Source organism: Euprymna scolopes, chromosome 26 (assembly GCF_053919585.1).
Source record: "Euprymna scolopes isolate OS-2025 chromosome 26, ASM5391958v1, whole genome shotgun sequence".
Taxonomy (NCBI): Eukaryota; Metazoa; Mollusca; class Cephalopoda; order Sepiida; family Sepiolidae; genus Euprymna; species Euprymna scolopes.
In genome coordinates this window covers 98,549,780-98,575,057 of record NC_136507.1, presented here as the reverse complement: position 1 = coordinate 98,575,057, position 25,278 = coordinate 98,549,780, and the positions used below count along the sequence as shown (strand labels likewise).

General features: G+C 34.8%; 1 protein-coding gene across 5 annotated transcripts in view; it reads right to left on the bottom strand.

Annotated features, from left to right (window-relative positions):
• LOC145248301 (long-chain-fatty-acid--CoA ligase ACSBG2-like) overlaps window positions 1–25,278 on the bottom strand; it is a 107,557-nt gene that overhangs the window by 76,524 nt on the left and 5,755 nt on the right. For 4 of the 5 annotated variants that reach the window (XM_080110188.1, XM_080110191.1, XM_080110192.1 and 1 more), the window contains exon 2: window positions 1,983–2,067. In XM_080110188.1, the coding sequence (XP_079966314.1) occupies window positions 1,983–2,062 (80 nt within the window). In that variant the 5' untranslated portion in view covers window positions 2,063–2,067. Of the gene's footprint in view, window positions 1–1,982; window positions 2,068–23,203; window positions 23,290–25,278 lie in introns of all 5 variants that reach the window. The other variant, XM_080110189.1, reaches the window with a different exon arrangement.

Genomic DNA, 25,278 nt, shown 5'->3' with positions numbered 1-25,278 from the left:
ATTCACATTTTTGCTCAATAAGAAAATTTATATATATATATTACACCCATACACATTTCCATCCCATTATGCAAATGTTAGCAAGTAAAACTTGTGCCTTTTTTAGCCCCTGGATAGAATCATTTCAAATGGTGAGGGGAAGCTAAAAACAAGATAAACAATCAAATAGCCACCTCAGACTAACACTTGCCTGAAATTCAGAATAAATTTCTCTACTTTATAATAAAGTCGATGATTTTTATTTATTTAGTTATTGTTTAAATTTTTATTTTTTATTTTTTTAGATCAGTAATAAGTGACCTCTATCTGACAGAATGACAAAAAAACTGACAATGAATGATGATAGAATATAGTTCAATAATTGACACTAGACATTAAATGAAATACCCTTGTTAAATATATCTAGCAATATTCTGCAATTATAAAATTGCATCTCGGTCAACAGTGATGAATAGGTTTCAATTCATCAGAAACTCAAAAGACTTCTTCCTTGAATGTGACGTGCTATTGAGGATTGCAGAGTTCGAAGGTTAAACTTGAACACCTAGAATTCCAAAATAACCAACTCAGACTCTTAAGATTTTTCCGAGTCTTATTCCAACTCCTACCAACTCTGCAGCCTCACTGTAAACCCTCTCCAATCCATTTCAATAGAGTTTTATTGCACCTTCCAATAATTTCACTCACACAACTAGACAAGTTTAGTATTTTTCAAGTTTCCTCTTGTTGACCAGAATAATAAACTCCTCTCACAAAACATATGCCCCCCACCTGCCAAACTTTCACGAAAAACACTCGTCTATCTGCAACCACTGTCAATTTCCCCTCACTCTTTATCTGTGCCTTGAACAAAGCTTTCTTCGAACTGCACTCCTGTAGAACTCTTCCGTTTCCGTTTTTCAGCTGACTATAATATGGCCGTCTTCAAGTCCAACGTAAACAAGTTTGTGATGAGCCATCCCCTTAAGTAATCCAATTAACTAAATTTCCACTACTAACGATTACTACGATATTGTCTCATTGACTACCGTACACTCATTAACCCTTATTCTCGAGTGCCTCTGAGCCTTGGTAAGTGGTGACTCCTTTGTAAAAAAAAAAAAAAAAAAAAAAAAAAAAAGCATTAATTTCATGATAGATAATCATACTATTAAATAAAATTTTTTTTTTTTTTAAATGAACAAAATTATTAGATTAAGCTGATGCAATTCAGTCAACTGTAATAGCAACCATATGACAAAATTATGACTGTAATATGTATTTCTCTAACCAAAATTTAAATATTTAGTACATATTACCACCGGTTATTATATATGAGGAACATTGCAAAAGTAATGCGTTTTATTTTTTCTTCTGCCCAAATGGATCAGAAAGGGTTGTAAATTGCATTGTTATAAAATAACTGAATTTATGCATTCATGCTATAAAAGTTTCATCTGTTGCAGATATTAACGGTGTGAGACTAAGTAAGCAGCCCGTCCTAGATGTGCATCAGAAACAGAGTCGCGTCATTTTTTATTTTTTATGCAATAAATTTTTAATCATGAAACCTACATGTGACAAAAGTTAGCATACAACCGACACAAATATAAACTCCTCATTCACTTGTTGAACCATGCATAGACACATACTTTGAAGACCAGTTGGGCTGCCAAGCCATAAGAGTAAGAAATGTTTTTTGAAAGGCAACTTTAAAGTACAATTTGGCAGTGAAGAGTTAAAGCCGCAATTGTATTTTTAGTATTGCCCACACTGAGGATTGCACCTTCAACCTCCAGAACCTCAACTGAATTTCACTTAGTACTTTATCCATTATGCCAGTCCACAAGAAGGTCCTGAAGAGCAGAAGTTCCATCAATCAAAATGTGAGAATAACATTTAAGATAAGAACAAGAATTTGAATAATCCAAAGAATTCAAATTATCGATCCTCTTCTCAAAAATTCAGAAACAATGGTATTCATCCAAAAGAGATTTACTCACGCAGAAGGTGGTTTTGAATCTTTGAGTCCATCGACATTGTTATTATAAGTCGTCAATACACCGACTTCGGCATCACCCATTTTACCTGAAAGAAAAAAAAAAAAAAAAACAATCTTATAAACTCACCACAAAAGATATTTAGAAACAATTTTATTCAATTTTCAAGATCAAAGTTAAATTCAAAATGTCATTTAGCAAATGTTTTGTCCTTAAATGTTAATTGAAAATTTAAACTCATCTATATTATAAAAACTTTGAATAAACAGACAAAACTGTTTTTAGAAACCATTACAGATGCAAAAATGTAAAAGAAAATGTGATCCAATGTGGATGCTGATTGTCACTCAAATTCTAGAAAAAAAAAAATAAATAAATAAAAAAAAATAAAATAAAAAAATAAAATAAAAAAAAAATGGTCATCAACAAGAATGCAAAGCAATTTGCAACAATGGTCGAAAGAAACAGTACTGGAAATCTGAGGAGACTTCTTGTCACTGATTCTAGGAACACTACTTGTCTTTACCAGTGAGTGATCACTAATAACTAATGTTAAAACTCCTAGCAAGTATAGAAATGTAAAAATCTTTTTTTGCTTATATAAAGTATAAAGCAACGCTTCATGTGAATTTTTGACCAAGATCAAAGTAAGCAGCCTTGTGCCTAATTTACTTTTGATTCTATCTTTTTTAAAAATAAATTTTTCAAAGTGTAGTATCTGTTTGGCTTTAGGTCATTCTAGGTATTACCCTCTCAGATATTGGTTTATTAATTGCCTGTTATTTAGGTTGTCCTTATGAGGGAGTGCTGGATTGCTCTCCCACCGCACCTCGCTCTCGCACAAATTAAAACCTATATCATGTCAAACTTTGCGACAATGACGTGTGGGGTAATTAAACAAGAACGAGAATGATTTTACAGCACATCAACCCCCTAAGTCCTTGTGCACCATACGAATTAATGCTTTTATATAAAAAAGGTATTTAATGAGCTCTCTTTTGAGTTAATAAGTTGGACAGTATGTTCAAGATACATGACTCTTTTTGAAAAAAAAAAAATAAAATAAATGTCATATCTTGGCCAATAATTCAAAGAGCATTTCGGTGCAGGTATACCAAACATGTGGCCCATTGCAATCTTATTTACGGCTCACACAAACAGCAACTTTGAAAAAAGTTGGGGTGGGAGGAAAATATAAAAGGTGTCAGAAAAATAACGAGTCTTTTTTACATTAAATCCAATGATCAAAATTTTTTTTTTTTTTTTTTTTTTTAAGTTATTGTTGTTACCGAAGTTACAGGCAGTTACATTATGAAAACTTGAGGAATTTATAAGAATTCATTTCAAACTTTTTTTTTTTTTTTTTTTTTTTTTTTAGAAAACTAGGTTTACTGATCATCACTTGTTATTTTTGATAACTCAGGACTGTACAGAAATTTCAGCCTGAGACACCAAAGATAAAAAAAAGAAAAAAAAAAGAAAAAAAAAAAAAAAAAAAAAAAAAAAAAAGCTATTTAGTCTCAGGACAAAACATGAAGTGTTTGAATCCGTTTTGAACTTTTACAAAATATGTGCATTGCATTTATTGCTGTTGTCTTTATATATAATTGAAACATGAAATTTTGTTAAACATTTCTATCCCTTGCTATTTTCTTCTGTTTAATTGCATGTATGTTTATAGTTGCTTTCTCAAATATGACCAAACTATTGCATTTTTCTTAAAAATTATGCATATATATCTATCTCCATGGGTAAAAATGAGTAATAATCATTCGATTATAATTATCAAGCCTCTTTAGGAATACTTAAGGATGGGCACTAACTAACATCTACGCAATGTTCACAACTTCCGCTCGTGCGAACATAGATTACCTAATGTAGTCGCCTGAATTTGGTGTTTAATAGTTTTTAATTCCATTATTCCTGTGACAATTGTTTGGTGGCCCTGAGGTAGAGGCTTGGCAAATGGAGCAAAAAGGTGGCCGAGTTCGAATCTCATGACTGGTAGGAATTGTTACCCTACACTGATGATTGCATAAGCATGAAACACTGGTGTCGGTAGGTAAAAATGAATAATTAATTATATACACTAGCAAGTCGCCCTGCATTGCCTGGTAGTAAAATATTCTTAAATATATTCTGATTAATGCAGATTTCGTATTTATATTATACTGGACCCAACATGTAATGATTTAAAAAGTTAAATAAAAAATTTAAAATGACTTGTGCGCCATCGAAACCAAAACGTTTAGCTTATGATTTATTTTTTCCTTTGGTGTTAATGCCTGAGCTATGAAGATGTGTTTGCTGCAAGGCTAAAAATTGAAACATGAACCAATAGCTATTACGTTACGCATGCATATTCATAATGCTGTCATTAGACCTTCACCTGGCAAGTTTCATTTCTTTAATTTTCACTTTTGCACAGATTTTCCCCAGCCAAAAACCCTAACAAAGTTTTGCATAAGTTCGAATACCCTATACATTAAGGATCATGTCTGTAGACCAAAAACTGACAGAAGTTCAGTAAGCAAATTTTTAAAAATATATACGCATACAAATATATATAGAAAGATGCTTATGTTTATTATAACCTTTTTACACAAATATTACGCAAGTATAAATCGTGTAGAATATCTGCATGGATATAATTGCACATAATAGTTAACTAATGATCATCCCATAAGAAAACTGAAAACTAATAAAGAATTAAATGTTTAAAAGAATATGCAAATTAGATCTTTAGCTAGTGAATGCAATTTCACGACCCATATATAACAAAGTTGTATTTTCTTTTTAAATAAATAGAAAAAAAAGGGGGTTTAATATGAATATCAATTAAAAAAAAAAAAAAAAAAAAAAAAATTAAAGGGATATAGATTTCTGTAATAATTCAGTAAAAAATTTTAGGAGTCCAGCCCTTATGATAAACTCATTCCTATAGTCTTCACAGGACTAATTTTGACATGCATATTTTGATGAATCCTGTCAAATACAGCTCATTTAGACCTCTCTGCATGTGCCTTTACCACGACCACCAGAGGGAACCTGAACCTGGTCGTTTTTTGTTTAATGGCATATCAACCCTTTTCAGGTTATTTAATGCAACAATTTAGAAAAAGGTCTTTACATTTTTTAGATATTTATTCATAAGGTTGTTTTGTAGAGTAACATTTTTTTTAATTTTTGTAAAAGGTTTTGTTACTCTCAAAAAGGAAAGTATTTGATCCAGGCGATTGTTTTTGAAGATGTTTTTCATATTGTTGATTTAAGGTATTGTTTTCTGGCATTAACAATGGCTCTACATTTCACGAAAATATGTTTGGATGGTGCAAGGTTTTTTTGACAGAATGGACATTGTGGTTGTTGCTCTTGTTTCAGTATGTAGGAGTATGTGAGTTGTATGATCAATAGGAATTCTGGATATAACTTTTTTTTTTTGGATATTCTAGTAGTTGGTTTCCATTCTTCCAGAATGGGTTTAATTTGGTATAATTTATTTGTGTTGCCATTTTGCATAAAATAGTTGATTTGGGGTTTAAAGTCAGTATGAAATGTTTATTATCGGATCCTCACCAACAAGGCCTTTGTATAAAGTTTTTGTACTTTAAGTTCTTCGAGCATTTCTTTGCGATGTTTGTTTTAGTCATTTTGTTTCATAGTACCGCAAACCTTTTGGGTCAGTCATGTTGCATCCAGTTATTTTTGTAGAAGGTTTTTATTCAAGCTCTTTGTATCTTCAATCGCTAGTTTGTAGTGTTTGGTTTGGTTGTTTTGTAGATTTTGTCATTTTTGTTCCCTGTTCTGCAGAACATGTTTTGCAATGGAGAGGGAAAAGGATTATAGTATTAATGTTTGGTACATTTTAAGTTATGAAACCAGTCAGGAAGTTTAGGGGGGGGGAGGGATGAAAAGAGAAAGGGGAAATGGGGAGAAGAGAACAGGAGAAAAGGTGGTTGTTTTTTAGTTTTGCAGAACAAAGTTTTGCAATACAAAAGATACCGTAGACCTAACTTGAAAATACTATATAAAAAAAAAAAATAGTATGGTGCCTTTTCTGTATAAATACTCAAGTTATAGTCTGTTGACTTGGAATGTGTGCTTTATGCACAAACTTTTAGAGTAAATGTGGTATTCTGGTGACTAATCTCTATTAATCTAACTGCACATTAGACAGATGCCAGAATACTTAATTCTCTGCACTTTAAAGGTCCATTCAAAATTTCAGCTGGATCAGCTCAGTTTCCAAGAAAAAGTGGAATGGACATACAAACTAAGAGAAATATAGTATAGACGTCCAAGTTATCTCAAAACACTCTTCAGTTTCTCATATAGCGGTTGGAATAAACTTATTTTTATCGTTGTCAACCATGATCTAGGAACATTTTCGAACAGCAGGAGATTTGAGTGACAATATTTCTTTTTTTCAGTAGATTAAAATGTCTGGTTGTAAGTAGTTGAATGCAAAAAATTGCACCTTTCGTTCTGAGCATGTACGTGTTAAATATGCATGTTGGATATGCGTGTTGGATTCTGAAGGCTTAAATCAAGAAGCTTCCTTAGCCACGTCGAACCTCTACCAACGTCTCGGGATAATACCAGATTACAATATAGAGCTGCTCACCAGGCAGTTAATGGCCCTCCTTCTTTTGAGGCTCTCCCAGTTTAGAAGCATCTTGGCTCCAGTGGAAAACACTTGGCCACCGGACAACAGGAATGAGGCAACTGTTTGTTGTACAACATTTACTCCAAGCAGGTTGAGCTGGCTTCCTCCAAAGGAGGAAGTGTCAAGAGAATATTTAATTCACAAGCAGTTCCTAGTTATCTGTATACCATCGTCAGGGGAGATAGTATTAGGCTTGTGCAGTTATTGCATGGAGGTGTCAAGGTTCTTTAACAATGCATCTGGTATTCTCAAATGGACATTGAATTGCGCAATTAAAAGAGCCAAGATATTTTATTCAATTTAGGTAAACAAAATTACCATAAGTTGCTACAATAAGTTTACTGTTTCGGTTTTAAATTAAATGACTTCTCAAATAAGACGAGATCTCTTGTCTCCTGACTATGTCTTAAGACTGAAACAGTAAATTTATTGTAGCAACTTAAAGTAATTGTTTACCTAAATTGAATAAAATTAGGTTTTTATTTGCATCATTTTCTATTTAAAAAAAAAATTAAGTCTTCAACTGAAAAACTAATGCGTTTCTCTAATCGATCCATTTTGAAAACAACATTTTTTGAAGGGGAGGGGGTAATTAAAGTTGCTATGACCAAATGAGGCTATAAAAGCCAAGTACGTCCAAGGATGGAATACTGCTGCCATATCTGGGCAGGAGCTGCTAAAAACAGCCTATCCTGCCTTGACAGAGTACAAAATAGACTTTGTGGCTTAGTGGGGGATGCCCTTTTCTCTTCCCTGCAACCTCTCCCACAGAAGAGACGTTGCGAGCCTATTCTGGTTTTATCGTTATTTCCATGGCAGGTGCTCGTCTGAACTCCAATCTCTGCCCCCCTCCTCGCCAATCTTTCACGAAAAACACCCGTCTAGCTGAATCCACAGTCAAAAACTTTCCCAACTCTTTATCTGTGCCTAAATCAAAACAGATTTCAGGAACAAAGCTTCTTTCTTAGAACTGCACGCCTGTGGAACTGTTCCGTCTGCCTGCTTCCCACCTGACTACAACCTGGATGTCTTCAAGTCCAACATAAACAAATTCCTAATGAACCGCCACTTCAAGTAAACACTTCAATAAATCTCCACTAACGCACTGTACTTGCAATAACCCTTATCCCTAAGTGGCTTCCGGGGCTTGATAAGTGGTGACCACCGTGTAAAAAAAATAAATAGAAAATAAAATTGACTTAATCATGCGCAAATATGGAGGAGGATCATATGATGCAACATTGCCTCGTCAGCCTCTACTGCTCAACCTGTGCAACTTGAAAGATCTTGAATACAAAAGTCTGCATAAAAAGTGGGAAACTATTGTGTGACCATATGCTTCAATGAAAAAAAAAAAAAAAAAAAAAAAAAGAAGCTTTGTACAAGCTTGCCCTGTCTTTGGTCAGATAATGGTTCCAAGTTTTGTTCTATTGTGGGTTGTTTGGGAGCATGTTGCATATTGTTTGCTATTTTATCACACCAGGCAAATTACTCAGCATAATGATCGAAAGTGCTTCTTAACCAGTTGAGCAAGCCGAGTTCTCTACCCTGCCCCCCTCCCAATACCTATTCCTCACTTTTATTGCCCTTCACACATTTCTTAATCTTAGCGTTCACTCCCAATCGCCCTCATTTTTATTTCTTTTGCTTCGACTTAAAGAATAGAACCGAAAACAAGCAGGCTAAATAAGCCAAAAACACAATGGACTGCTCCTAGAATAAGGGGGGGGGGTCTTACTAACCTGCGTGTGATTTTGTTTTCATCCAATGAAATGATAAAATCTTTAATAAATAAAATTCGATTTTAAACCATTGTGGATAAACAGAGCAGTCCAAAGAGTAAATGTGGTATTGTGGTTATGGACAAATGGCGAAAGACTGAAAAGAAATATGCTTCAGCAAATGAATTCATATACGGCTGGTGACCACATGTTTGAGAGCCCTGTGACTTAATTTGTGAACTTGTACTAGTTTCATCTTTGCAATTCAAAATTAACCTATTCCAGTCTGACCTAGGAAAGTCAGGGAGTTTGGCTTGCTGAGAGCCCAACTCTTGGATTGTAACATGATTCTGTTCAATCCTAGACAGTCCTACTCCTACACCGAGGTATTACCTTTTCCTAGTTTGAGATGGGGGATCGATCTATCTCCCAGTAGCTCGTATTGCCCGTGGAATGCCAACTGGTCTGATCATGGCAAAATTTACAGTCATGTAGAATATCCCCCCGCCCTCCATTTTGAAGGCTGGACATGCACACACGTTAAACTGGCACCATGTTTAACTTTACAAAAAATAAAATAACCTCACACTATGCACAGTTAGTAATTACGCAACCGTTGTCTTACTATATAGACTACGCGCGCAGGCACTTTTTTCGCGACTGAAAAGGAGCCATAAGTAGTTAGACAAGATATGCGTAAACGCGTTTCGCTTTTATTTCAGTTTATTTTATATATATATATATATATATATATATATATATATATATATATATATATATATATATATATATATATATCGTCAGATTCGGGTTATCGATTGAATACAAATTCGGCAGATTATTTTTTATTTATTCCCCCTCCCCCAAACTTACTCTTCAATTTTTAGAGGTCAATTTACTATGATAATTTCTATTGGATAAAATAATGGCGCTATATTGATTTTCACTTGTCTTCCCCCCCCCAAAAAAAATTATGTAATTGATTTTTTGATATTTATGCAGAATATGGAAGGGCACTTCTGCATTACACGGACGGTGCAATTTTTTTGGTGTGTTTCACTAACCTGTCGCCATGTGGCGCTTTTGTTACAATGATAATGTTACTTTAAAAAAAAAAAATTCAAAATTGCTTTAATTCAAAATGTTTCAAATTAAATTGTTCGAAAAAAAAAATAAATAAATAAAAAAATACTTTAATTCAAAAAACGTTTCAGGAAAAAAATCCGATGTTGCTTCTTTAATTCAAAGATTGTTTTATTAAAAAAACATTTTTCTTACGCAGACTTTTCAATACATGTTTTAACAATTTATATATATTGACACATTTTTATACAATAAATGTTTAGGTTTTCAAATAGTTTTGTGTTCGGGGGAAAAAAAAATTGCCATGTTAGAAGAAATTAGAGTTATCGCCCCCTAACAATGGCGCCATCCGTGTAATGCAAAAGTATCACTGAAAAATGGGGAAAAATTTTTTTAGAAACCAATTTTAACATGAAGGAAGGGTGATTTATAACTATTCTATAATTTCATTTAAATAAAATAGGTTCTTCTACACTTTATCGCCGAAACTGGAGACGCCATTTTATTTCTAGCACCTGTCGATTAGAATCAAAGGGAGAAATTATGTTTCGATTTAATTAATGAAAACGGGAAAGTTTTATTTAATTTTAGGTTAATTTATTCTTTCCGGAAGCAATCGCTCTCCAGTTAAATTTTTTTGTTATTTATTTCATGCTTTGATGACCATAGTTTAAAATACTGATTTCTCACTTGGATTTTAACGGCAGGTGCGCGAAATAAAATGGCGTCTCCAGTTTCGGCGATAAAGTGTAGAAAATAACACAAGAGATATTGTAAAACTTGAATTTAACTAGAAATTCCGGGTTTGTATTACTGTACACAGATTCGAAAAAGTTGTCAAAAAAAACAAAAAAAAAAACAAATATATAACAAATAAATGTTATCAAAGGCAAGATAACTTACTTTTCTACCAAACTTTATATAATTTTCGTGTTTTTATTCAATGTAACATGTTTATTCAGCTCGAAAAACATGCAGTGTTTACCGATGTATTGGAAAATTCAAAATGGCGGCCGACTCTCTCTTAAACACGGTAAGTTCGGGAAAAGGTGTTATAAATAATAAAATAGACAAAATACTGTTAGAAATTCGCTCAATATATATTACCGTGAAATAGGTTGACATATATTCGGTGTTTTTTTAATAGTATTTTGTCTAGTTTATTATTTATAACACCTTTTCTCGAACTTACCGTGTTTAAGAGAGAGTCAGCCGCCATTTTGAATTGTCCAATACATCGGTAAACACTGCATGTTTTTTCGAGCTGAATAAATATGTTACATTGAATAAAAACAAAAAATATATCCAATTTGGTAGAAAAGTAACTTATCTTGTCTTTGATAACATTTATTTGTTATATATTTGTTTTTTGACAACTTTTTCGAATCTATGTGTACAGTAATACAAACCCGAAATTCCTATCTAAAAAAAATAGCACGGTTCGAATTTTGCAATTTTGCAGGAGCGTTTTAATAAAGCTGGTGAAGTCTGACAGGGTCCATGGTTTTGAAAGTCTGGCCATAATTCTTTAAGTTTCAAGTTGGTATCACCGCACGCACCGCTAAAAAATCACCTGCGTCCATGAAACTTAACCACCGAACCGGAACTCGAAAACGAAATTCATTTTTTATTATTACTACAGATGTATTTCCTCTGTTATTTTAGTAAGAACGAATTACGATTTTGTTATCTTTCTTACTAAAATGAAATAAAACGAAAGTAAATATTTTTCGTAATAGGCCACAGTCACTCATCAAAAATCACTTGGGTTCAAATTCTGTCGAAGTTATCAACAGCAGAACGAAAAGAAAATCGGCCAAAAATGTAATGTTCTATTGTTAAATTCCACCCCAACAAGCAATACTTGTCAAGCACTTCAAAATGTTGATAACTTCTACTACAGAATTTGAACCGAAGTGATTTTTGATGGGTAGGGTGGCTGGCCTATCACGAAAAAGGTATTTACTTTCGTTTTATTTCATTTTAGTAAAAAAGATGGCGAAATAATTCGTTCTTACTAAAATAATAAGAGGGTAAAATAAATAAGTACGCATGGAAAAATCAGCTTAGGGAGATACACAACGAAACAGCTTAGGGAGATACACAACGAAACAGCTTAGGGAGATACACAACGAAACAGCTTAGGGAGATACACAACGAAACAGCTTAGGGAGATACACAACGAAACAGCTTAGGGAGATACACAACGAAACAGCTTAGGGAGATACACAACGAAACAGCTTAGGGAGATACACAACGAAACAGCTTAGGGAGATACACAACGAAACAGCTTAGGGAGATACACAACGAAACAGCTTAGGGAGATACACAACGAAACAGCTTAGGGAGATACACAACGAAACAGCTTAGGGAGATACACAACGAAACAGCTTAGGGAGATACACAACGAAACAGCTTAGGGAGATACACAACGAAACAGCTTAGGGAGATACACAACGAAACAGCTTAGGGAGATACACAACGAAACAGCTTAGGGAGATACACAACGAAACAGCTTAGGGAGATACACAACGAAACAGCTTAGGGAGATACACAACGAAACAGCTTAGGGAGATACACAACGAAACAGCTTAGGGAGATACACAACGAAACAGCTTAGGGAGATACACAACGAAACAGCTTAGGGAGATACACAACGAAACAGCTTAGGGAGATACACAACGAAACAGCTTAGGGAGATACACAACGAAACAGCTTAGGGAGATACACAACGAAACAGCTTAGGGAGATACACAACGAAACAGCTTAGGGAGATACACAACGAAACAGCTTAGGGAGATACACAACGAAACAGCTTAGGGAGATACACAACGAAACAGCTTAGGGAGATACACAACGAAACAGCTTAGGGAGATACACAACGAAACAGCTTAGGGAGATACACAACGAAACAGCTTAGGGAGATACACAACGAAACAGCTTAGGGAGATACACAACGAAACAGCTTAGGGAGATACACAACGAAACAGCTTAGGGAGATACACAACGAAACAGCTTAGGGAGATACACAACGAAACAGCTTAGGGAGATACACAACGAAACAGCTTAGGGAGATACACAACGAAACAGCTTAGGGAGATACACAACGAAACAGCTTAGGGAGATACACAACGAAACAGCTTAGGGAGATACACAACGAAACAGCTTAGGGAGATACACAACGAAACAGCTTAGGGAGATACACAACGAAACAGCTTAGGGAGATACACAACGAAACAGCTTAGGGAGATACACAACGAAACAGCTTAGGGAGATACACAACGAAACAGCTTAGGGAGATACACAACGAAACAGCTTAGGGAGATACACAACGAAACAGCTTAGGGAGATACACAACGAAACAGCTTAGGGAGATACACAACGAAACAGCTTAGGGAGATACACAACGAAACAGCTTAGGGAGATACACAACGAAACAGCTTAGGGAGATACACAACGAAACAGCTTAGGGAGATACACAACGAAACAGCTTAGGGAGATACACAACGAAACAGCTTAGGGAGATACACAACGAAACAGCTTAGGGAGATACACAACGAAACAGCTTAGGGAGATACACAACGAAACAGCTTAGGGAGATACACAACGAAACAGCTTAGGGAGATACACAACGAAACAGCTTAGGGAGATACACAACGAAACAGCTTAGGGAGATACACAACGAAACAGCTTAGGGAGATACACAACGAAACAGCTTAGGGAGATACACAACGAAACAGCTTAGGGAGATACACAACGAAACAGCTTAGGGAGATACACAACGAAACAGCTTAGGGAGATACACAACGAAACAGCTTAGGGAGATACACAACGAAACAGCTTAGGGAGATACACAACGAAACAGCTTAGGGAGATACACAACGAAACAGCTTAGGGAGATACACAACGAAACAGCTTAGGGAGATACACAACGAAACAGCTTAGGGAGATACACAACGAAACAGCTTAGGGAGATACACAACGAAACAGCTTAGGGAGATACACAACGAAACAGCTTAGGGAGATACACAACGAAACAGCTTAGGGAGATACACAACGAAACAGTAATTCGTTCTTATTAAAATAACAGAGGAAATACTTCTTCTCTGGTAATAAAAATAAATTTCGTTTTCGAGTTTCGGTTCAATGTTTAAGCTAGATGGGCGCGGGCATTTTCTTAGCGGTGCTTTTGGCCAGGATATTCCGATAGTCACATTTACCAAAAAAAAAATAAAATAAAAAATAATGAAAAATGTTTGGTTTTGCCCCCCACCACCACTTGGATTGATATCTTACAACATTATATAAAACTAATTATGTTGGGTTAACAAAAAATGTAAACTAAATAATAAAAAATTGTAGAACATTAGATTTTCGCAAGACTAACGACATTGTTTCTATCAGTATTTTGTTTATTTTTCGATTTTTAAGCTATTATCGAGGCTCAACTATTGGCGCTAAAGAGGCCTTATTTTCGGCAAACTTTGCACTAGGTTTATTTTATTTTTTTTTTAAATAAAAGAGGAATTAAAATACAAAATACACTTATCCAAGTAATGTAGAAAATTTAGTCTGCCGTTTCCCTGTTTTTTTATTTGATTAATCTAATAAATGTCGCGATATATTTTTAATGAATAAAACGTGTACTTGGAGTATTAAAATGTCAATTAAATTCACTGATTAATTAAACTGGCAATTTATTCTTTAAAAAATCGGAGTTGTACAACCATCATCCCCATGCGTAATTTCTATACGGATAGGTTGTTTTTTTTAATTTTCTTTCACTTGATTATTATTGATTGGACACTAATAACCAGATTATGAAAAAAAAAAAAAAAAATACAACGTTCTGGTAAATCGGTCGGTCACCCCGCCCCCCTCTAAATACAGATGTGTCTTCGGGAGATATGAAATGGTTGCATGATGAAAGAAGCAATGTATCGAGAGGCGTACGATATGAAAATTGACAACGGGATGGAAAATTATGAAGCATTTCTCCAGCATGTTAGTGAAATTTATAATACTAAAAAAAAAAAAAAAGAAAAAAAAGAAAATGCTACATTAAATAAAAACACAAAAAACATATCCAGTTAGGTAGAAAAGTAACTTATCTTGCCTTTGATAACATTTATTTGTTATATATTTGTTTTTGATAACTTTTTCGAATCTATGTGTACTATACAGTACAAACCCCAAAAACTAAAGTTACAAAAAAAAAAAAAAAAAAAAAAAAAACTCGAAACTTTATTTTCATTAAAAAAAAAAAAAAAAAAAAAAAAAAAAAGTCATGTTCGTGCTATCTTTTTTTTTTCTTCTTTGAGAAACAAAAATAAATTCTGACTTAATTCGCCGCATTTGAAATGCGGTAAAGCTGAGAAAGCTGTCATTTTTACTTTCTTTGGTTTTGATATACCCGCGTTTTTATTGGTTACAAAATGGGTGACTGATTTACCAGAACGTTGTAACTAAAAAGTAAGCACTCTTTCAAATGTCGAATTTTTTTTTTTTCAATAATCTGGTTAACTAGTGTCCAATCAATAATAATCCAGTGAAAAAAAAAACTTAATTAAAATAGAAATAATTAGTAATTCAAACGTTAAAAATATTTATTAATGCATAAATGAACTGGGCTTATATATATATATATATTGTTTTTATGGTTGATGTAAAAAAAAAAAAAAAAAAATTACCACCACCATTAATGTTTGATTAAAAAAAAACACTATAAAAAAAGGTAATAATTTTATTAAGGTTCAAATAAAGACTGAATAAAACTTGTTTTAATATTTGCTTAAAAAAAAACAAAAAAAAAAAAAACAGGGGGCTAATTACTGTTAGTCATCCGTAATGACGTTACTGCCACCGAATAGGTTTGTAAAGTGCCAATCTTAACGAAGGCCATGACATGATTATATTAATTTATTACTTGGAGAAAAAAAAAAAAAAATTGTTTTTAACTGTTAAAACTATTATTCATTTTCGGTCGTTCTTCCGTTTCTAATTTTTTTTTTTTTTACGGCACCTTATTAAATTGTGAAAGTACAGAATAGGTAAAGGACTGTTAAGAGCTTTTCTAAACGTTGAAAAAACATTCTAGACATAGGAGGGGCAACCGGAAGTGAATGCACGCAATGATGAAGCTTAGTAGGTTAAGTGAGCAAACAAGTTTCGCTTTCATTTACGCTTGTTCGCAGAAACGAATGAAGGCGTCCCGTGATTTCGAAAGTAAAAATGGAATTCTTTCATTCGGCTAAATAGAAAAAAAATGTCTATGAGAGATGATGAAGAGGAAAGAAATAAGACTCTCTCGTGATAGTCACACACACAAGAGAGGCTACAAGTTGCGTGGCGTGACTTCGGTCGGCCGTCCCGTACAGCGAAAAGAAAAACAAAAAAAACTGGTTTTACTGGGAAGAGCGGGGGGGGGGGTGTAACCAATAAATGCGCGGACGCGCGTTTATTGCAACTAACAGGACGAAATTACTAACAATAACATTTACTTATTTACTTTTTAGATTTATTTATAATTCACCTCCTCCGCTCAAGACATTCTTCTGCGGGTGAAATTGCGTATGTTGTACAGGGTTGTGACGTGAGCATCCCACCCTCCACGTACGCACATACACATGGCACATTTCAGAGGGGAATCCGAAAAATTTCGCTTGGGCAACTTACTGTATTTACTGTTTCTACCGACAAAAAAAAAAAAAAAAATAAATAAATAAATAAATAAAAATAAATAAATAAATAAATAAAAAAAATAAAAAAAAAAAAAAAAATAAAAAAAAAAAAAAAATAAAAATAAAAAAAAGAAAAAAAAAAAAAAAAAAAAAATAGTCTATTTGTACCAATAATAAATTAAAAAAAAAAAAAAAAAAAAAACTTTTTCAGCAAAAATATATTATGAGTTTTAAAGTGATTACAAGCGCAGACAGTCTATTAAGCATATCGGTTCGAGTTGGAAAAGGTATAAATCCCCTTCCGCTATAGATTAAATTTTTTTTTCTAATTTTCTTATTTTATTCAAGCTGGGGGATGGAGAATTCTACCGGATATCAGATTCTCCTGCTATCTTATACATTCTAATCGAGAGATCATTTTAAGATTTTAACCGTACCTTTAAGTGCAATTGTTTGAGTCTCTCTTGCACTTTGTTTACAGGGTATATTTGCCAAGTAGTTTTTGAAATTATTTTTCATGGATCCAGTTGCTCCTATAATTACCGGGATGATTCAGATTTTCCTAAGATTTCAGTTTTTCATGTCATACACTAGATACTGGTATTTTGTCATTTTTTTCCTCGGCTGTTTAACCACCCATCATTGAGGACACGAACTTCTAAGATTGTATTTCTCCTTGTCCCATATCACTGTGTGCGGTTCTGAGTACGTAACCCTTGCATTAGTATAGACTTCCAATGCAATCACCCTTAGAGGGTATATTCATTTTTTATATACTGAAAGGGAACACATACACACAAGAAAACATAGATATTTATCAGTTTCATACTGGGGGTGGGGGCAGGTCGTAAAATACGCTTTATATATACAGTGGGGAAAATAAGTGTTGGACACATCCCATTATTCTTTATTTAACATTTTTTATGCAGCGAATGACGCGAAAATTTAACAAGAAATAGTTACTCATTTAACAATAACAAATAACTTTACAAATTGGAACATTTTAATGCATAACAAAAATTATATGATAAAAACAAGAATAGCCTGGAAAAAAAGTGTTGGACACACTAACACAATTTCATCTAATATTTAGTTGAAAACCCCTTATTGGCTATTACAGCTTCGAGGCGTTTTCTATACGACAAAACTAATTTGTGACAACGTTCAGGCGAGATTTTGGCCGACTCTTCAACACATACTTTCTTCAAATCCTGAATATTACGTGGATCTCGCTGGTGGACCATGATTTTGAGCTCTCTCCATAGATTTTCTATAGGATTTAAGTCTGGGGACTGACTGGGCCACTTAAGAACATCTATTTTGTTCTGTACGAACCAATCGGAGGTTATTTTAGCAGTATGTTTGGGATCATTATCTTGTTGAAAGATCCATCCCTGTCGCATACCTAACGCATTGGAAGCAGGCAAGAGATTATTTTCAAGAATTTCCCGATATTTGGCTGAATTCATCTTTCCATCTATAATATGAAGTGACCCAGTACCATTTGAAAAGAAGCATCCCCAGAGCATGACATTTCCACCACCAAACTTTACAGTGGGGAGGGTGTTCTTGGGATCGTGCGCTGTGCCATCTCTTCTCGATACTCGACGTACAGAGTTAATGTCAAAAAGTTCAATTTTCGTCTCATCAGACCAGATCACATTCTTCCAGTAATCATCTGTTTTCAATAAGTGGTCTCTTGCAAACTCCAGACGAGCATTAACATGACATTTTTTTAGTAATGGTGTCTTTCGAGGTGTATGCGATTTAAGACCGTTGCATCGGAGTACATTACTAATCGTTGGTTTCGTTACTACTATCCCTGCTTTTTCCAAATCTTTCTGAAGTTCGCCTCGTGTTGTTCTCAGTTGCTGCTGAACTTTTCGTACAATCTTCCATAACTGCTCGATCAGACATCTTGCAAGGAGCTCTGGTGCGCGGACGGTTCATGGTTGAGTCATGCACCTTCCATTTCGTAATAAGGTTTCCTATGGTGCTTACAGGGATTTTGAATTGAGCAGATATACGCCGATAACCAATTCCATTCTTGTGCTCGGCAATAATCTTATCACGGACGACTTGAGAGAGTTCTTTACGTTTACTAATCCTGAGAACCTTCACGCGTGATGGCTTACTGGTGACTAACGTGTTCCAATACTTTCCAACGACGTAGAGTATGGTTGTGCTGAAAGAAAAGAGAACTCTTTAACTTCCGCTTGTACCTTCCGGAAGTGAATTACTTCCCTTGACTTTTTCTTTCCTTCTTTCTTTCCAGCATTATTTATAAAAAAATAAGATATAATTTAAAACAATGTGTCCAACACTTTTTTTCCAGGCTATTCTCGTTTTTGTTATATAATTTTTGTTATGCATTAAAATATTCCAATTTCTAAAGTTATTTGTCATTGTTAAATGAGTAACTATTTCTTGTTAAATTTTCGCGTTATTCGCTGCATAAAAAATGTGTTAAATAAAGAATAATGGGATGTGTCCAACACTTATTTTCCCCACTGTATATTACAAAAAACACCCGTCTAGCTGAATCCACTGTCAAAAACTTTCCCCACTCTTTATCTATGCCTAAATCAAAACGTAGATTCCATGAACAAAGCTTTCTTAGAATTGCACGCCTGTGGAACTGTTTCCTCTGCCTGCTTCCCTCCTGACTACAACTTGGATGTCTTCAAGTCCAACGTAAACAAATTCCTGATGAACCCCCCTTAAGTAGACACTTTAAATATCCACACTAACGTACTGAACTTACAATAACCCTTATCCCTGAGTGGCTTCCGGGCCTTGATAAGTGGTGACCACCTTGTAAAAAAAAAAAAAAAAAAAAAAAAAAAAATTATATATATATATATATATATATATATATATATATATATATATATTAAAAGGTAGTAAGCGTTTGTTTAGAAATTGAACAATTAATATTCCAGGATATGAAAATTTTCAGAGCTCAGCCAATCAGAATGGACACAAAGGAGACTATTATTTATGAATCGGAAATCAGACTGTTAGGTATATGTATGTATTGAGCCCGATACAGTCGGTGTTATCACAGATTCTGTGGAATGTGTAGAATTCATACCGTGACAACTGGTCGTAGTGATAGGACAGAATAATTAGAGAGAAAAGTAGGAACTCTTATTCAAGCTGTGTTGCGATTGTGATGGTGTTGCTCATAGGATGCAACGTAAGATTTTCATATCACGACTGAATGTGAATAAAAATGGTGTTTGAAAGCTACATAAGGTAGTGGTTAATTTAGTCAGAGAAAAAGTTTTGTACAAGATGGACTCCTATTAATTTAAGGGCCCTTTGTCACCCAATATTATCTCGGTACCTTTGCGACAATTTAACCTAATAAGTTAGGTGTTCTTTCTAGACGTAATATCGTCTTTTTAATCTGCGGAGAATATTTGAATTCAGTTTTTACCACTTTGTTGGCATTATCCACCTTTTTCAAGTCGAACATTTTAAATGAACTATAAGCCAAAGACTAAAAATAATCTTCACAGATGATTTTTTTTTTCTCTACCACTTCATGAAGTCTAACCTACCAGGCGTGCCGTTCTAAGAAAGCTTTGTTCATGGAAACCATGTTTAGGTTTAGGCACAGTGGGGGAAATTGATAGTTTTAGCTAAACGAGTGTTTTTCGTAAAAGTCAGGCTGAAAGAGGGGGGGGCATAGATTGGAGCTCAGTCCAGCACTTATAAAAATAATGACAAAGCAGAGACAGGCTTGCAACATTTCTTCTGTGGGAAAGAGATTGCAGGCGTCTCCCACTAGGCTACGAAGTCTATTTTGAATTCTGTTCAAGTCAGGGTAAGCCGCTTCTAGCAGCTCCTGCCCAGATGTGGCAACAGTACTCCATCCTTGGACATACTTGGCTCTTATACAGGTTGAGAATGCATCAGCAGCAAGATAACTACTGGAGCAGTAGAAAGATCCCACCATTTTTCCAGCAGCCTTGGCAACGGATTTGATGTACATATTCCATCTCAGATCAGGAGTAAAGGTCAGACCTACAAGCTTGTCAAAACATGGAGCCTTCCCAAGACGAAAGCCATCCATTTCAATTAATGTCAGACGGTGATCAGACTTGATGATGGAAAGGCAGAAGCTTGGTTTTAGATCCATTAAAATTAACCAGCCACCTCTTTCCCCATTGTATCATGTGATCAAGATAAGAGAAGAGATAATTAAAGAGAACTTGGTCATTTACGGCCTTTGAAGTGTTGCCATAGATGATAGCGTTGTCAGCATAAATGTCTACAAATGATCTTAGGATGTGATTTGGGAGATCATTGATGTAGATCGGGAAGAGGTGACCCAGTATGGACCCCTGAAGGACTCCAGCATTAATACTGTGAGCTGATTTCTGCCCATCAACCACTGCTCTTATAAACTATCAGAGAGAAATGATTTAATAATTGAAAAGACATTTCCAGCTATACCACAGCTGGAGATTTTGTGGAGTAGACCTTTAAGCTATATCCTATCAAAGGGCTTTGATATGTCAAGAGCAATTGTCCTAGAAAGGAAACCTCCATAAAGATTCGCTCATCCTATGAGATAACTGTTATCACGTCTGCTGTAGATCTAGCAGAATGGAAACTATATTGCATGTTACTGAGCAGGTTATTTTTGCTGAGGCGGTTAACTACTTTATTATATATCAATACAGATTTCAGCAATTTACTCATGACACACAGGAGACTGATCGGTCTGTATTGAGAAGGAGATGACTGATCATCTGAATTTTTAAATACAGGACATACAGATAAGGTTTTCCAGGGTGTTGGGGAGCAATTCTCCTTAGGACAGTGCTTAAACAGCTTTGTAAGTATGGAAGCTAGTTCTGGTAGGAGCTTTTTGAGCACAATATAGGAATGCCATCAGGGCCAGTTGTTTTACTGGAATCAAGGTATTTTGATTAGGTTGGCAACATCATGTTTGTATGTCATATAGCGTGTTTTCAGACAGAAGGAAATATGGGGGTAGATAGGTAGCTATCACTATTTCCCATGCCATACTCACCTTGCCTCATCTCGTTTCAGGCTCTGATGTAAAGGACATCTGTTTTCACATCGTCCAGCAACCAACAGAAGATGAGGACTTTCATTTGGGGGGGGGGGCTGATCGGCTGCAAAGTTTTTGGCAAAGCGTTTAACTTTGTCAGATGCTGACGAAACTACCTCAGGTCCATTGATGATGCTTGGGACAGAGCATACGCTTCTATTCAGGACCCTGTTTGTTATTTGCCAAAATTGGTAAGAACCAAGCCACTGCTCAGCTACTTAAAACTTAACAGACTGAAGATACAACTCTCTCGCGTTCTTTATTACTCTTTTACAGTGGTTGCTAGCAGTCCTATAAGCGGCTTTAATCCCAATACATCTATTATGTTGGAAGCAATGGATATAGTGATTTCTGTGCACAATGGCATCAGCACATTCTGGAGAGAACCATGGATGGCTGTTAGGTTTTTGCTAGAATTTTTTGGAGGGTATGAAGCTACAATTAACTATTCTGTCAGGTCTGATACTATGGAGAACTATGAAGTTCTTTTTAAACATGGAATGCAGAGGTAGATCTGATATAAGTGTACGAAAGCTATCAGCCATAGAGTATCAATATACTGTATGATGGAGAGAGGCATGTCGAAGGACTTATTACATTTTGTTTTTATCTTAACTGAAACAACCGAGTGGTTAGAAGATACCAGAGGGGAAAGAATGGAAGACGAACATAACTCATGGCAAGTTGTAAGACAAGATCTAGGAGACTTGCATACTGGCCATCAGTGTCAGGAACACTGGTGGGTTCGTGAACAATCTGAGTGAGATCATAAGCAATGGAGAAATCATGACAGAACCTCCCCTCATCATCAGTCTTGTTTGAGTGTTTTATTTAAGAAAACATCACTTCATTATTTGTTATATATGGATCGTGGAATTGCATTCATCTGCAAAAGATCTAGCTAATTTGCATATTCTTTTAAACATTCATTTTAATTAATTCCCTATTAGTTTTTTTCTGTTTTCTTATAGGATGATCATCTTTAGTTAACTATTACGTGTAATTATATTCATGCAGATATTGCATATTTGTGCAAAAAGGTTATAGTAAACAAACATATATATATATATATATATATATATATATATATATATTTTAAGCCCCCCTCTTTGGGTAGAGCACTGTCGTAAATAATCTCACCTGCTACATAATTGGCTGAAAAATGCGAAGCTCGTTGTTCGTTTGTTTACAAACAGGCAGTTTGAGCATTGTAAAAGTGGTGGCGGATGTCTATTTAAATAGACATTCCGACGAGTTATTTGCGGGCGTCGCTTCTGTGGTCGAGTGGGAGAACTGCCGACTGTTAACATGACGGTTTTAGGTTCAATCCTCGGCTTGGGAGAGATGCTAGTCTAGTGGCACTGATGAGTTGTGATACAACAAAACAGGACTGTATGCCGATGACTACAAATATTATTTTTTTTAAATTTTGCCTTTTTGGGGGGTTGGGTTGGGTTGGAGAGAGTAATGTCCGTTTTGGGGACAAAAAGTATGTGAAATTGTTTCATATATGTACTTAAATTACCCGTCTTAGTGTAGGTAAAATTATTTTAAGTATGTGTTGTATATTCACCGTCCTTGCAAAGGTAAAGTTATTTCATATACATGCTGTAAATTATCTACCCTAGGTAAGATACAATTATTTCATACGTCTAATACCCGTCCTAGCTAGGTAAAATAACCTTTTGCTCGAAATAGCAAAGGATACATAGACAGTAAAAATTTCTTACTCCTAGGAATAAAAAATATATTCAAAATCAAATTCAATTTTCTCATTGTAGAGTAGCCTGCTAGTATGATAAATACGAAATCTGCATTAATCAAAATATCATATTTAAGCATATTTTATGACCGAGCAATGCCGGGCGGCCTGCTAGTTTTACTATATATGGAGATTATTTAATGCCTCTCTTCAAAGAAAAAGCACCTTGGAAATTTGAAAAACTTCCAACTAAAGCAATATTGACCCCCCCCCCCTCGCTTACCTCGTTTAACACTTTACGGGGTTGACTGCGTTCAATGCTCATATAATGAACGGATATCCCAGATCCCCGTACAGCTGTCTCAGTAGCTGTAAAGGTAAAGAAATCGAAGATCATTTCAATTTGCATGTGTAGGGGAAGGTGGAATCTTGTAACTGGTGGTACAGTTATACAACCTAGCCACACTGATGATTCTTACTCAAGATGAAACCTGCGTATGTAGATATTTAAAAAAATATTTACTATAATTACACGTATGTGTGCTTATAAAATTTTACTAAAAGTGGAAGGTTATTCATTTTTTTTGTTTTTTAGATATGTTTATTGTATTTTTATCAAAACAGAATAGTGGTTTAATTCATATATTTTTAAGGTTTGTAAGAAAAAAAAAATGTGTACAATCTATATATCTATAAAAGTGAACATGTCTGTATCTGTCTGTCTGTATCTGTGCGTGTCTGTACATTTCCCTACGCAATAACTGTCAATTTAAAGTCTACTTCCGGTTTTAACTGCATAGACGTCAGGGTTCCCCCCCCGTTGTTTTCCTCCTTTGCGGTGCAGGTTCGAGCCTGCCTTCCTACTACTATTTTTTTTTTTTTTTTTTTTTTTTTTGCTCAATACACATCCAAACACTCGTGCAACGCCGGGCTGAAATGCTAGTCTATATATCTATAAAAGTGAACGTGTCTGTGGGTCTGTATGTATTTCCCTACGCAATAACTGTCAATTTTTAGTCTACAGACTCGAAATTTGATATACAGGGTACTGACATTTGGGAAAATCTATGTGATCGGTTTTCGGCCAGAAATTTGGCTGTTAAGGTCAAAGTTCAACGATTCGACCTTTGAGAACTCTACCAAACTCCTCCGACAATTTGGGGTCTAAACACTTGAAATTTTGGATATAGGTTCCTTGAACATGGATCTAACATAACTTGTTTTGAGCCCAAAACAATAAATGTTTAAGGGGTCAAAGTTTTAAAAAATTGTTTTTTTTTGCTCAGCATACACCTCCAAACACCCAGGCAACACTGGGGACCCATGCTAGTTAATATATAAATAGGAGAAATCCTAAGACTGAGGGAATTTTTATTTTTGTTCTTCCTAATTTAGATTGCTTCTGGGAAGCGGAATTTTCTTCGTACTCGTGAAGAGCAAAATAAATTGTTATTTCGCATATGTCAATGGGGGATGGGAGGGAATTCAGATCTTGAGGAGCGGGTGCTAAAAAGGTTGGGAATCGTTGATTTAGCAGTTGTGGTCACTACTAAAGCGTGAAGATTTAGAAAAAGTGAACAGGTACTTGAGTTATCAAGTGCGATTGTGGGTAGGTAAGGTGCGCACATTGCACTAACACTATCATTTAATATTGCTCGAATATTTATTGAAGTAAAAACGCAATAAATTATTACGGATTAAAAAAATTTAAAATTAAGACATGCGAAATTAAATCCATCAGAATTAATTTTTTTCTGGAGGTGGTAACTATAACTCATAAGGGAGCTTGTTAAAATAAAGACAAATCTATTTTTTTAATGTCATTTTAAACAAAAACAATATTACGTACTCAATTGCCATGTGGAAAATAGTAATATATCTCAAAATTACGAAAATTCATCGAGTAAAATTGATAGAGCTTTTGGTTAAAAAAAAAAAAAAAAAAAAATCGCTATAGACAAATCTCCCCTCTTCAGTCTTTATAACGTTTAAGAAAACAATTGCAATTTTACCAAATTTCCCGTAAAAATTGCTTTTACTTAACTTTCTACTCGATGAATTTTCGTAATATTTAGATATATTACTATTTTCGACATGACAAAGTACGTAATATTGTTTTTACTTAAACCGACAAAAAAAAAAAAAAAAAAAATCAATGTCGACTATATCAACAAGCATCTTAAGATGAAAAAAAAAATTATTAAACAGTTCCTATTATTTGGTCTCTCCACGAGGGCAGAGTTAAACAAAAGAAAGAAAATCGCCCCCCCCCCAAAAAAAAAGGAGCATTGATTAGAACAAAAATTACAATTGGCTCGGTCTAAAAAGACTTTTCCACGGACCGAAGACTGCAGCAAA